This window comes from Podarcis tiliguerta (assembly GCF_965153285.1).
Source record: "Podarcis tiliguerta genome assembly, chromosome: 5".
Classification (NCBI taxonomy): domain Eukaryota; kingdom Metazoa; phylum Chordata; class Lepidosauria; order Squamata; family Lacertidae; genus Podarcis; species Podarcis tiliguerta.
In genome coordinates, this window is record NC_139538.1 from 66480608 (window position 1) to 66493857 (window position 13250).

At 42.0% G+C, this 13250-nt stretch overlaps 1 protein-coding gene across 4 annotated transcripts in view; it reads left to right on the forward strand.

The window, feature by feature from the left end:
* The first annotated feature begins 220 nt into the window (after positions 1-220).
* Positions 221-13250, forward strand: part of P4HA1 (prolyl 4-hydroxylase subunit alpha 1) — a 28704-nt gene continuing 15674 nt past the window's right edge. For all 4 annotated transcript variants that reach the window (XM_083441394.1, XM_083441396.1, XM_083441395.1 and 1 more), the window contains exons 1-8: positions 221-498; positions 4962-5083; positions 6573-6669; positions 7448-7599; positions 8820-8957; positions 9972-10214; positions 10963-11171; positions 11316-11492. In XM_083441394.1, the coding sequence (XP_083297520.1) occupies positions 236-498; positions 4962-5083; positions 6573-6669; positions 7448-7599; positions 8820-8957; positions 9972-10214; positions 10963-11171; positions 11316-11492 (1401 nt within the window). In that variant the 5' untranslated portion in view covers positions 221-235. The remainder of the gene's footprint in view (positions 499-4961; positions 5084-6572; positions 6670-7447; positions 7600-8819; positions 8958-9971; positions 10215-10962; positions 11172-11315; positions 11493-13250) is intronic.

Sequence of the window (13250 nt, forward strand, 5' to 3'; positions counted from 1 at the left end):
AATAATAATAATAATAATAATAATAATAATAATAATAATAATATAAAAAAATAAAGCTCTTTCCCCCACTCTTTTCGCCCCGTTACGAAGCAGCACTGGGCATGTTTCGTCCTGCATAAGGAGCCCCGCTGTGTTCGATGGGCAATTCCGCCGCGCGCGCCCCCTCGGAAAAAAACCCTTTCCCAATTAATTCCAGGCGCTAATTGTCCCCCAAAAGAAGAGGAGAGAGGAGGGGATGGAGCCGGGTATCGCGCCTGCGCATTCGCCGGGGGCGCCGCCGCCGCTGCTGCTTCTGTGCCCGGCCTCACGTACAGCTCGGGCGGCCGCTTCCCTGGCCGCGTTCCGAAGGGGCCGCCTCCCAGGGCCGGCGGTGGGCGGGATCCCGGCCCGCATAAGCATTCCGAAAGGGGCCTTGCTGCGTGCAGTCCCGGACCGGGCGGAGAGGCGGACAGGGCTCAGCAGCGGCAGCAGGAGCAGCTTGGGCGGCTTTCCTCCGAGGTGCGTGCAGGGGCTTTTCTTCCCATTTCCCACCCACTTCCCCCAACTCCTGGTCGCGTGCAGGGAAGGGTCTTTTCCCACGGGAAGGGAAATAGCTGGCATGCCTGGCTTTGCAGCAGCAGCAACCGCAGCAGCTAACTTCCCCATAAAGTATGTCGTACTTTTTATTTTATTTTAGACACTGATTTTTTATTTTTTTTAAAAAACAAAGCACACAATCCACACAAGTGTGCTTTTTAACAAACAGTCCTCCTTTGTGGCTGCTTTGCTGGGCTCCCCTCTCTGCTTCCCCACCACCACCAAAGGCATGCTGCCTGAATAAGTCCCCTTTCGCCCTCTTGCTGGGGAATCCGCCCGGCTCCCTTTCCCCCAGGCACTTTCTCTTCCCTTTCTTTTACGCTGCTGATGTGCTATGGACTGAGTGCGATGGACTTGGCACAGCGCTCTCTGCCCCTCTCCCCTCCCCCCCAAAATAATATTTATAAAGTCCCTGGAAATATTTGCCTAGTAGCAACTCGCCCAGGGCAGCCCAGTCTTGTCAAAATTCTTGCACAGATCCGCCCATGTCTGTGCCCCAAGGGAAAAATGGGGTTTGGGGCTGACGTGGATGTGGGTCTTTCCCCCCCCTCCCTCTTCACCCTCAAGATTGCTCCTAAGCCTCTTCAGCAATTGAGCTTCAGAGGCTGTTCATTTTGCCCTATAATGAGTGGCGTGAGTTTCTTTAATCAGTAGCATATACTGAGAGTAGTATATGAGAGAAACCTGATTCCTTCCTTCCTTCTAGAATCTCCATCTCTGGCTGTTACTCATTGAGCGGATGATATTCATCCGAGTTTGCATGTGGTGCTTCTTCTCCTGATATCGGTGTTCATGCAAGGCCTAACAGTTGAAACTTTTTAAAAAACAAAATACAAGACTTAACCAGAGAAGAAGTTTTACTTAGCCAAACATGCCTTAGTTTCCAGTTATTTCTTCAGCGTGTTATACAACTTGTCCAGCAGGATTGGTTTGTGCGGAAATTCCTCAGCAAGCAATGGTTACCTCTCTCCCTTCCCCTTTGTAAATTGATCTCTTTGCAAATAAGAGGGTATAAAACTGCAAGAAGGGACTGAAGAGCCAATAAGAAAGTTACACAGAAAGTTGACTGTTTCGATAAGGCTCTGGTACTTTCTATTAGACTTCACTTGGGAAGATTTTTGAGATGAACGAGTGTCCGTTACGTGAGTGGGGGAGGGCGAAATACGTGGCAGTAGCATTTTTTTCATCAACCTTTTGCTCGCTTCACAAACTTTTGGAGAGAAGCTATTTACGCTGACTGGTTGCTCATGCTTGCTAAGTATGAATAGAATGCATTTCTAAGCAGCTCACACAGACATGAAAAAATCTGAGCTTCGATGTAGAGGATATGCAGAGTCAGGGTTTTTTTTGGCTAATTTTATCAGGGACTGTGCTATTTGATCAGCATTCAAATGTTTTGGAGTGTCTGAGGAGTATTGCATCACACTTGGGTCATTCAGAAGTTTGTCGAACTTACTCGAAGTCTAATATGAGACTTCAGCAGTGAAGTAAAAGTGGGTTTCCTGAAACTCGTGTGGCGTAAGAGGCTTTATGGACAAGAGATCCCGCATCGACATACACAAAATTCTCTTAGCAGCCTAGCTGATTTAAATTGCTAGAGGCAAGCAGTATAACTTTGTTTCCTTGCATAAAATAATCTAAAAAGACCACCTAGCAAAGGCTGTGCCACCAAATCACTTCCATACTGGAATGGGGTGCAACTCTTAAAACAGTTTTAGAATACAAAGGTAGGTAGGTAGGTGAAAAAGACACTCCGTGTCTTCTCTAGTTGAACTGACCTGGGAGAAGTTTCATGAGAATGAAGGAAGCGTGTGAAGAAAACATCAGTGTCTGCTTCATCTGAACTCCCTCCTGCTCTCCCACAGGCCCTATATTGGAAGGGTCCTAATCACTTGCTGCATTTTGGTATTTACTTATTTCAGGTGTGGAGAACCTTGGGCCCTCCAGAGGTTCCTGAGCTACAGCTCCCATTAGCCGCAGCAAACATGGCCAATGGCCAGAGGGATTACAGGAGTTTTAGTTGTTCCCTCGTACCTGATTTATTGTGATTACATTAATGTATTTTGATTTCCCTTGTAAGAGATTTGAAAGGATTTGTACTCTTAAAGTAAACAAGCAATGTTGCAATTTCTGTTTACAACAGGGGCTTAATCTATTTGGGAGGCCCAGAAAATAAAAATAAAAACCCTATGTAACCCACATGTGCTGTTTTACAACTACTATGTGTTTTATCCAGCTAAGTTTGATTCACAGTAGATCATTGAAATTAAAGGACCGAGGTTTGTCATGTTTAGTAACTTCAGTGGGTCTACTACTCTGAGTAGGACTAGCATTGGTCACAAACCCTGTATGTTCAGTTTAGAAAAGTTCAAAGTGTGAAGCAGGATGTGAAAGGTCTACTACACACTGTGCTAAAGCAAACACTAATAATGCTCCAAGAATTTTATTTTATATTCTCTGCTAATGCATGGGAGGTGTGTCCAGCTTCTAATTGTCCAGTAGCAATGATGGAAATGATTGGGAACATTCCATGTGCTTCATTGTCCAGCTGTTTAATACTGTATGCCTGTGGTGTTCTTAAAAACGCGAGTATCCGTTGTATAAGTGTGATGCGGATTCAGATGGGCTTTACGGTATATCTGAGACCAAACAATATAACAGACATTTTGACTGATGGCCCTTTACTATGAATGCACAAATGTTTCTCCCTGTTTTTTTAAAGGGAAGCTTCCAGTGCCCTGACATTCCTGAAATTATTTCATCTCTAAGAGCTGGATAGTTAACGGCAACGTCAGTTTCCAACTTCAACATAACTGAGGCCTTCTTCTAAATATAAAATACTACTGGGAAGTTGTATTACCCTGAAACTCTGCTGCCTGACAAATTATCAGCCTACTTAATGCCTCTCACAAATACACTAATGTATTTGTGGGTTTCATTCTTACTTGTGAGGTGAATTTTCGCAATGGGTTATGTGGTTGAGATTCGCATGAATCCCAGTTTTGTGAAATTACTCTCCAAAAGCCTTGGTAATACATTAGAAAACTGTTTTCTGTTTGTTTACGGGCATGACAGTAATGCCACCTTACCTTGAAAGGCCACATTATGTGTCCATGTGATTTTCAAACCACTTGGGGATTATAAGCTCACAGACTTGAGTAAAACACGTACTCTGGGGCTGAGACTGGCTTGCCTGCTGGTTGTCAACTACCCTTCTGTGCCTCTGTGGATGGAAGAAAATTGACCTCTTAGCTTTGTCTTGATGCACAACCTCAGAAGGGGTATATTAAGGCGGGGATAGTAGGCAGTGGAGAGCTAAGTGCCTGAACCAAGCAAGGGCTCACTAATATTAACCAGGCAAGGATGTGGATGAGCAACACTCACTCATAAAGAGGTTCGGGTAGAGAGGATAAAGGTAAACCAGAGGACATTGACAAAAGCAGTTGGATGGGAATATGGATGTGGTTGACAGGAAGCTATCTGGCCCTAAAGTTCCAGACAGATATGTATGTTAGTTGGTAGAACTCAACATCTCCTTCCCTCCAGACACTGACATGTTGTTTTTATTCTGTCGGTACTTAAAAGAAAACTTTCAGGAATGGGTGGGAAAGCATAGCAGCACCCTTCTGGTCTTGAATTGCACATTTAACACAATTCAGTTGTACCATTTAATGCAATGCAATTGTTGCATTGGAGGTCATCTTGTCCCAACACCCTGACAAATAGACATTCTGTTGTGGCAACAGAATGACTTCTCCTCTCTGCCTGCTGTGCACTGTTCTGGGGGTTCTGCTTATGCCGCAGAGCTGATTTCAAGGGAGCACATTGGGGAAGGAGAGGGGATAAGCTGGCTCCTGCTAGTGGAACTACTTAGTTGAATTCAGCCACCAGGGTCCTTGTCTGGTTATTTCACAACATTTATTTACCACCTGTTTGTAATAAAGCATCAACACTACAGTGCTGAGATTGAACTTGACTTTAAAAAGGACAGAGGCAGTACGTTGATTTTACCTTTAGCACTCCTAAGATTAAACTCCAGGATGCTTTGGAAACAACCTCCATGCTCTCCTCTTCATTTACAGAAGTAGTGCAAGCGCAGCTGGTACAATCAGTAGCTCTGGGAAACGGTTGTTACTCATGTGCGTTAAGTCCTGCAGGGGAGATGACGCTCATTTATGCTTGACATGTTACAAGCCCAGTTTGCTTGGCGACAATCCAGAGGTGCTGTTTGCACATCTGCCAAGAGTCTTGGCTGCCCAGGTGGCTTCTTGTGTGCATGGTTCTGTTAGAAGCATGTAAATGGCTCCTTTGGTTTGTTCTCAAGAGCCTCGTAATTGTTAAAACTATGCCGTATTTTTAAAAGTGCTGTTTTATTTCTCTTTCAGGCATTTGTTAAGGCAAGAGCAGAGCAGTAGAACAATGATGCCCACAAAATCATGTTGCCTTCTAGTCCTCTGTGTTGTGCTTCCCTCTTCATATGCCCATACAGATTTCTTCACTTCCATTGGTAAGAATACTTTTGAGCAGAATTGTCAAGCATTTTTTAAACGATTGAGCAATAATGAAGCAGAAGGTGGTTTGCTCAGTTGCGTTGTTTGTTTATAACATTTATGAGTTGCCCTTCCAAGATCTAGTGAAGACAATGGAGCTAAAATATGGCCAACAATAAAGTCTAAAAATTTAATAAAAATCAGAAAAATGCCCACAGATAACTTTGAAACGTGGCAGCAAAAAGTACCCAGGTATCACTAAATAGGTGTTCGAAAGCACTGAAGCAGTGCTGTGCTTGGCAAAAGAAGAAGTTAGTAGTACTCAACATTTTAGGGAATAATATTTGTATTTTATTTATGAAACTATTTATTAATAATACATACTCATGTATTCAGATCTGCTGGTCATGCACTCAAATTGGTTAAACGTGTAATATGGTTGTATATCTCACCTAACTTAACCTTGCCAATATATTGGGGAAACCCTTTTGCCTGCTGCGTGTGGCAATTGTTACAAGTTTACTTGGGACACGATTCTAGCCTGAAGAGAGGAAGAATTCCTAATAATAATAATAATTTATACCCCACCCATCCGACTGGGTTTCCCCAGCCACTGTGGGCTGCCCCCAACAGCAAATGGCCAACTATGCAGTTGCTCTTAGAAATTAGTAGTCCTATTGACTTAAAATAGCAATTCTATTGACTTTTCAAAAGGTAAAGTGGCCCTAGGGAAAGGTAATTTGCACTGTTTATATAATATAATTGAAAGGAAGATTTTTTGCATAATAGCTAATAAATGGAATGTGACAAATATTTGACGCTTGAAAACATAATTCCAAACCCAACCCTTCTCAGTTTCCTAAGCCTATGGCAAGGATATTTCAGTTGGATGTTTGCTTTATGGTGTTACATTCATGATTTGTTGTTTTATCAGTTGGGGGGACAACTTGGGTTTCAAAGTGGGGAGGTGACTTGCTTTTCCAGAAGAGTGGGAAGGGGTCTTCTTACCATCTCAGTAGCCACTTCTGAATTCCCTTTTCCTTGGCTATTCATATCAATATTGTGTGCTACAGAAAGCAATTTGGGGAGGAAGGGAATCCTTGATAGCATAAACTTACCAGTAATTCTTAATGTGTTGTAAAACTGCCACTGAGAAACTCTCTAATGTGGAAAAATCACAATCCACAGGGAGAGTATGGAGTGGTTTTGCAATATTTGCAAGACATTAGTTCAGAGAAACAGACTGCTGCCTTGTAGTTTACATTCTACTTGAGACATATTGGTTAACTTACTGACAATATATTCTGATTACATGGCAAAACTAATAAAGAATAGCAGGGAGAAATATTTCCCTTGCACCTTTTTTGTAAGAATTAGAAAGTGTAAAGTAATTGCAAACTCCTTGTGCATTGGGTTTGTTGGTGGTGGTTGTTGTTTTTTAAAGCATATTGTTAAGATTTTGTAATTTATCATAGACATAATGAGTGGATTAAACTATCTTTTTAGGTCACATGACAGACTTAATTAATACAGAGAAAGACCTGGTGACTTCACTAAAAGACTATATCAAGGCAGAAGAGAGCAAGCTGGAACAGATTAAGAAGTATGTACAGGCTTTAATACTAATATTTAGTGGGTTACAAAAAAATTGCCCCAGGCAAAATATAATATATGGCTTTTTGTGGGCGGAGGAATATTTGCTATTTCTGCAAAATGTTGGCTGTAAGCCATCCAGAGTTTAAATATGGGCTGTGGATAATAAAAATAACTTTACTTCCTTTACTTCAAACCTTTGGAAAAAGTACAGAAATGTATGTATACATGTATGTATGAATAAATAAATAAATGTACCATATTTTTTGCTCTATAAGACTCACTTTTTCACTCCTGAAAAGTAAGGGGAAATGTGTGTGCGTCTTATGGAGTGAATGCAGGCTGCGCGGCTATCCCAGAAGCCAGAACAGCAAGCGGGATTGTTGCTTTCACTGCACAGCGATCCCTCTTGCTGTTCTGGCTTCTGAGATTCAGAATACTTTTTTTCTTGTTTTCCTCCTCCAAAAACTAGGTACGTCTTGTGGTCTGGTGCGTCTTATAGAGCGAAAAATACGGTACATTATTTATTCAGTTTATTAGCCACTTGATACACAGGGAATCTCCAAGTGACTTGCAGCATTTAGAATGTAGAGAAGAAACTATTATAAACTAGTCGCATTATGAGCTAGCTTTGAAAATCTGCTTTTTATTTATCTTTAGACAGTGCAATTTATTTATCTTTTAGATCATGAAACAATACAAGGTATCCGATGTCAATTCACAACATTAATGTTGGCACATGGAAAGTGACTTAGTAAAAATATTTAGGTTGCATTTTGTCTCTCTAGATGGGCAGAGAAACTGGATAAGCTGACAGACACGGCAACGAAAGACCCAGAGGGGTTCTTGGGGCATCCTGTGAACGCATTCAAATTGATGAAGCGACTTAACACAGAGTGGAGTGAGCTGGAGAACCTAGTCCTGAAGGATATGTCTGATGGTAGGCTTTTAAAAAGCCATTGTAAAGGCTGGCTTGCATGCTGAGAGCTGTTCGGGTAGTGGATAATTCTGTGAGCGGTGGGCCAGAAAATCCCTGGTTTCCGTTCTCTTTAGCCACTTTAGTCTCCTAAAAGGTCAATAACTTCATACTGAGGAGACCTGAAATCTCCGTGAGATTTGGGATTTTGTGTCAGCAGTAACTCATCTTAGTGTTGTGATACCTGCTAGAAGCCAGACGTCTTTGTGATGAATAGGAATAGAGTTTCAACACTGTGCTGTGTGTTTTTATGACACGAGTGGGAGGAGGGGAAAACCAAAAATTCAGGTGTAATTCACTTCTGCACCACCTTGTTAGTTACCCAGGTGAGGGGGCCACCTTTTAAATAAACCACGGAACCAAGGAAACTAATTCAAGTCCAGTATCCAGGAGAGACCCAGTATTTATTAAAACTATTCCCTTCCAGCCAGCTGCCGTGGTATATCAGAGCAAAGCTTATATAGGCTACTAAAACACAGCACACAGAGTCATCAAAGCATCTTTAAACATCCTCCTACATACATCAAGAAAGGTGACAGGTCATGGTATCTAAAATACACATAGCTTCATATTGGTATCTTCGACGCTGCAATCACCTTGGAGTGGCCCAAATACGCCCAGGCCATTTGGTTTCAAATGTCGCGTGCGCACGTGCACACACACACAAAGGTTTACTTGATTTTTTTGCTGTATTCAGAGATGTAAAGGGGCAGCTGATGGGTAATATTAGCGGTTATTGAGGGATGTTATCTAGAGATTAATTGAGAACATAAGCAGCAATGGGTTCATCTTGGACATATCTTATAAGGAGAGTGGGAAGCTGGTTTTGGAAAATTGTATTAAATTGAATTAATTCGGCAAGATTTGTAATAATTTGGAAAATCAATGAAAATAATTGGCGCAACAAAAATAATCAAGGAGATGCCGGATTTCACCCTGGTGTTTCACCTCATGCCTTATTCTCCCTCCTCCTTCCTTCACACATACACACACCCTAATTTCAATCATCCTTCACCACACACCCAATTCTCCCTGCTCCTTCATACACACCCTGATTGCACACATCCTTCACCCCATGCTCTGTTTCCCTGCTCCTTCCTTCAAACACACACTCACACACCCTGATTTCAAGCATCGCCAGACTTAAGAATTCTATGATTCCAAGAGCTTCTTTCTTTCTTTAGGGTTCATTTCTAACATGACTATTCAACGCCAGTATTTCCCAAATGATGAAGATCAGACGGGTGCTGCCAAAGCTCTCTTACGGCTCCAGGATACGTATAATTTGGATACAGACACTATATCGAGGGGAAATCTCCCAGGTAAAATTTTGGTGATTTTTGTATGTATATTGGGGAAAGACTTTTAAGAAAACTACTTTGCAGAAACCAATTGAGGGTGTGGGTGATTAGGGAGGGAGAGTTTGTTTCACATACCATATTAAACCATGGTTTGTTGCTGAAAGACTGAACCGTATGTCCACCTGTACCCCTATTTTCCTTCCTCTTCCCCTCCCTTTGCTTGCATGTTGTTGTTTTTTAAATTACTTGCTTACTCTTTCGCTCAAACCATAGCTATGATTTGTGTTCAACTTCCAAATCACTGCAGAGGGCAGGCAGTTAAAGTCTATCTTACTCCCATGCCAGGATCCCAATCTAGATTAGGTCCCCTGCAATTTGTGTTGTCAAAAAAGGGTCCATTAAAATTGTTTAGGCAATGCGTATTGCAGGTTCTGGATTGTGAAACAGTAGGAGACAAAACATTACAGCCCTTCTTTAACCCCCTTTTAGGGTCCGAATCCAGATTTGGCCCTTAGTGCCTGCTTTTTGCATTGGACCGTGGCAAACACTCCTATTGGAGCAATTGGGATGAGTTTCCCACAGTACAAATAGCAATAGTGTGTTGTTGTTGACTGAAAGTGTAAGGTGCCCCACCTGTGTTTGCTTCTGTTATCCCTGGGGGAATGTGGCGCTCTCGGGGCGGGGGAGGCAGATTCCACACCCTAGGACTTAGGAAACACAACAGTTTAGTAGGGCACACTCTTTGGCCTGGTTGTCTTGGTGGTCTTTAGGATTCCTATCTAAAAACCACTATCATTATAACATTAATGATAAATGCACCAATTTACAGTAAATTGCAGCCTATACAAAAATTAAGTAGCTATGGTTAGCACGAATTTTGCGCAACTTTTGTTTTTTCCGTCATAGGCTTTGTAAGGTGTCATTAATCACATAATAAAAATAGAAATATGCAGCTTCAGAAGAAGAAGAAAATCAGTGCAAATGATTCAGTAATGCAACCTTGATTCAACATTATTGGCTTCTTGTTTCCTACAGGAGTGAAACACAAGACATTTCTAACAGCTGAGGATTGCTTTGAGCTGGGCAAGATTGCATACACTGAAGCAGACTACTACCACACTGAACTGTGGATGGAGCAAGCTCTAAAACAACTGGATGATGGAGAGGTTTCTCCTTCCATTGGCAAGGTTTCTGTTCTAGACTACTTGAGTTATGCTGTGTACCAGCAGGGGGATCTGGAGAAAGCCGTGATGCTTACCAAGCGTCTTCTTGAGTTAGGTATGTTAAAGAACTTGTATATTTCCTGTGGGTTGCAATAACTAATTTTGTGCACTAATTTTCCTGTGCACCAAAGATCTGTTTGCTGATTAGTGCAATTTCTGCTTCCTATCTCTCCCCCCCCCCTTTCTCCTGGATGGTTTGGAAATCTTCCTGAGCAGTGTGGGATGGGAGGGGGCTTCTGAAGGCGAGAGGAATTGCTACCAAAACAGGCTTTGTCCCTGTAATCGCTGTTGGACACCCATTACCCCTGGCCATTGGTTATTCTTGTATCCAGCATCAAATAGAGGGTAGCACATCAACTACATTTCTAGCCTTGTCTGTGCTAGTGTAGTGTTACAGTTTCACAAAAAGCATAGCTGCTGGAAGAGTGTTTCTTGCAAACATTTAGAGCTCAACAAACATTTTTCCTAGTAGTTTAAAATTTCTACGAGCATAGCTGTAATACAGCCCTAGTTTACAAGGATTGGAGCGATTTAAAGAAGCGTTCGTTCATTCTGAGTTGTTTCATGGACAGATTCACAACTGCTGTGAAAATACCACTCTGTCAGTCATTTGTTTCTTTGACTTAGGAACTTCTCTCTTTAATGAGAATATGCAACTAAAACAGCTGGCAGTACAAGTGAGTTAGATGTTGACAATATTCAGATTTAAGCATATGCTTAAAAAGAAAATGAAAGTTAACCATGAAAAGCAAGTTTGTTGAACGGTTAGCCTTTCACAAAGGGGCTCATTTCTTTTCCAATAGATTCAGAACACCAGAGAGCTAATGGCAATATGAAATACTTCGAGTACATCATGGAAAAAGAAAAAGAAAAAGAAGCAAACAAGTCTATTGCCCAAACCGATGGACAGACTGAAAAGGAAAACAAGACTCAGAAAAAGGGACCTGCCAAAGATTATCTTCCCGAGAGACAGAAGTATGAAATGCTGTGCCGTGGGGAGGGTCTCAAAATGGTAATTGACATCTTTTATGTACAGTTTATAAAAATGGCTTTAAAATAGATGGTGAAAATCTGCTGGTTCAGCTAGATAGCTATATCGTTTCAGAAATTTATGCATTTGTTTACAAACTTTCAAAAAACATTTTGCTTCTTGCAGACTCCAAGAAGACAAAAGAAGCTTTTTTGCCGCTATTACGATGGGAATGGGAATCCCAGGTACATACTGGGCCCTGTTAAACAAGAGGATGAATGGGACCGCCCTCGGATTGTTCGCTTTGTTGAAATAATCTCTGACGAAGAAATAGAAACGGTCAAAGAGCTTGCAAAACCGAGGGTAAATAAAGAATCTCCATCTGTCCATGATAACTTAAACGATACTACAAATGCATGAGCTCTCCCGGCCAGCCTTGTTTTCATGATGGCACGCTTTGCTTTGGATAAGTCTGAAAAAAAATATTCCTTCTGTATGGCATTAGGAACTGACACTTTAGAATAACTCTACGTTAGAGCACATGCTGCAGCATAAGGAATTCCCTGTTCAATCCCTGGCATTTTAAGGTTTTTAAAAAGGATTGTTGTTTCTAAAAGGTGAGCCACTGGCTATCAAAGTTGGTTTAGGTTCACAAACAGTCTGACCTAACTTCCTCTGCAGGTCTCAGCAATTAAGCTGGGGAGGACTTTTTGTGGCTGGCTGTGAAAGACAATCCTGAAAAACTATAGTGCGGGACTTGGCAATCTTTGCAGCATGCATGAACTGCCTCTGGATAGAAATAACTCCTTTGGATTAATATACTACTACCACTATTTTAATTGTTTTAATTCTGTCCTCAAAGTCCATTAGAAGTATTGATTCAGCTGCAGTTGTAAGTGACAATACCTACGATGGTAGATCACCAACTTTCTAGTTACTCTGCAATTATGAAGACATAACAGTGTGTGTAAGCTGAATGGAGTTTTACTTTGCCCAGGTTTGCACATGGCCATTTTGCACATAGTCTGGACTCCCAAATAAACTTAAGGGAAGACAAGAGTTTTAAGTGTAGGATTGAGTGCAGGGCATAATTTCTCAACCAGCCACCCAGTGCAGATTTTCATTCTTTTAAAAACGGCCCCAACAATGGCCTTTCCTTGGAAAAATAAAAAAACTTATGACTGATCCATTTTAGACCTATATGTAAAATCTTGTTTATACTTTGTATGTGGACACGATTAATTATTTGGTTTGGTTTTTAGGAAAAGATGACTTATTCCCCCAGGTCAAATAGTTTGGCAAAAGGTTTTCTCAGCCATGGCACAAACCTCCCCCCACAAGCCTAGTCACCAGGGCGTGTCTGTCCCCTTAGTCAAAAGATTGATTTCAGGCACCCCATCTGAGAAATGAGAAGTTGCGCCAAAGAGCTAGCTATTACCGTATTTTTCGCTCTATAAGACGCACCAGACCATAAGGCGCCCCTAGTTTTTGGAGGAGGAAAACAAGAAAAAATATATTCTGAATCCCAGAAGCCAGAACGGCAAGAGGGATCGCTGCGCAGTGAAAGCAGCAATCCCTCTCGCTGTTTTGGCTTCTGTGATGGCTGTTCAGCCTGCATTCGCTCCATAAGACGCACACACATTTCCCCTTACTTTTTAGGAGGGAAAAAGTGAGTCTTATAGAGCAAAAAATACGGTAGATGCAAGTGCCTTCAGGGGTGACCTCTCATCTTCTAGAGGAGGAGATGAAAGAGCATGTGCGTCTCTCATGCTCTGTTTTTGCCTCGTCAGCACCAGTCAACAATTTGTGAATAGGTGCTGCCTTGGCTGGTAGAAGGATGTGAGTTGCAAGCTTTTTTTTAACTTAACTCGCACCGTCTCTTTGGGAAAGGAGAGGTTGTTCCTTGTTGCCTTGATCAGAGGGGTGCTTAAGAGGTAAGTGGCACATGCCAGCACTCTGTAACTCTTCCCCACTTCAGATTAGGAGTACCAGTACCCATTAGGAGTACCAGGAGCCTGCCTGGTAAGAAGCGTGGTCACATCTTGCATTTCAAAGCTGTATCAGCCCCTGGGAAACAGTCTAGAGTGAAGCCAGATGTGAGTTGTTTGTAGACCAGCTTGG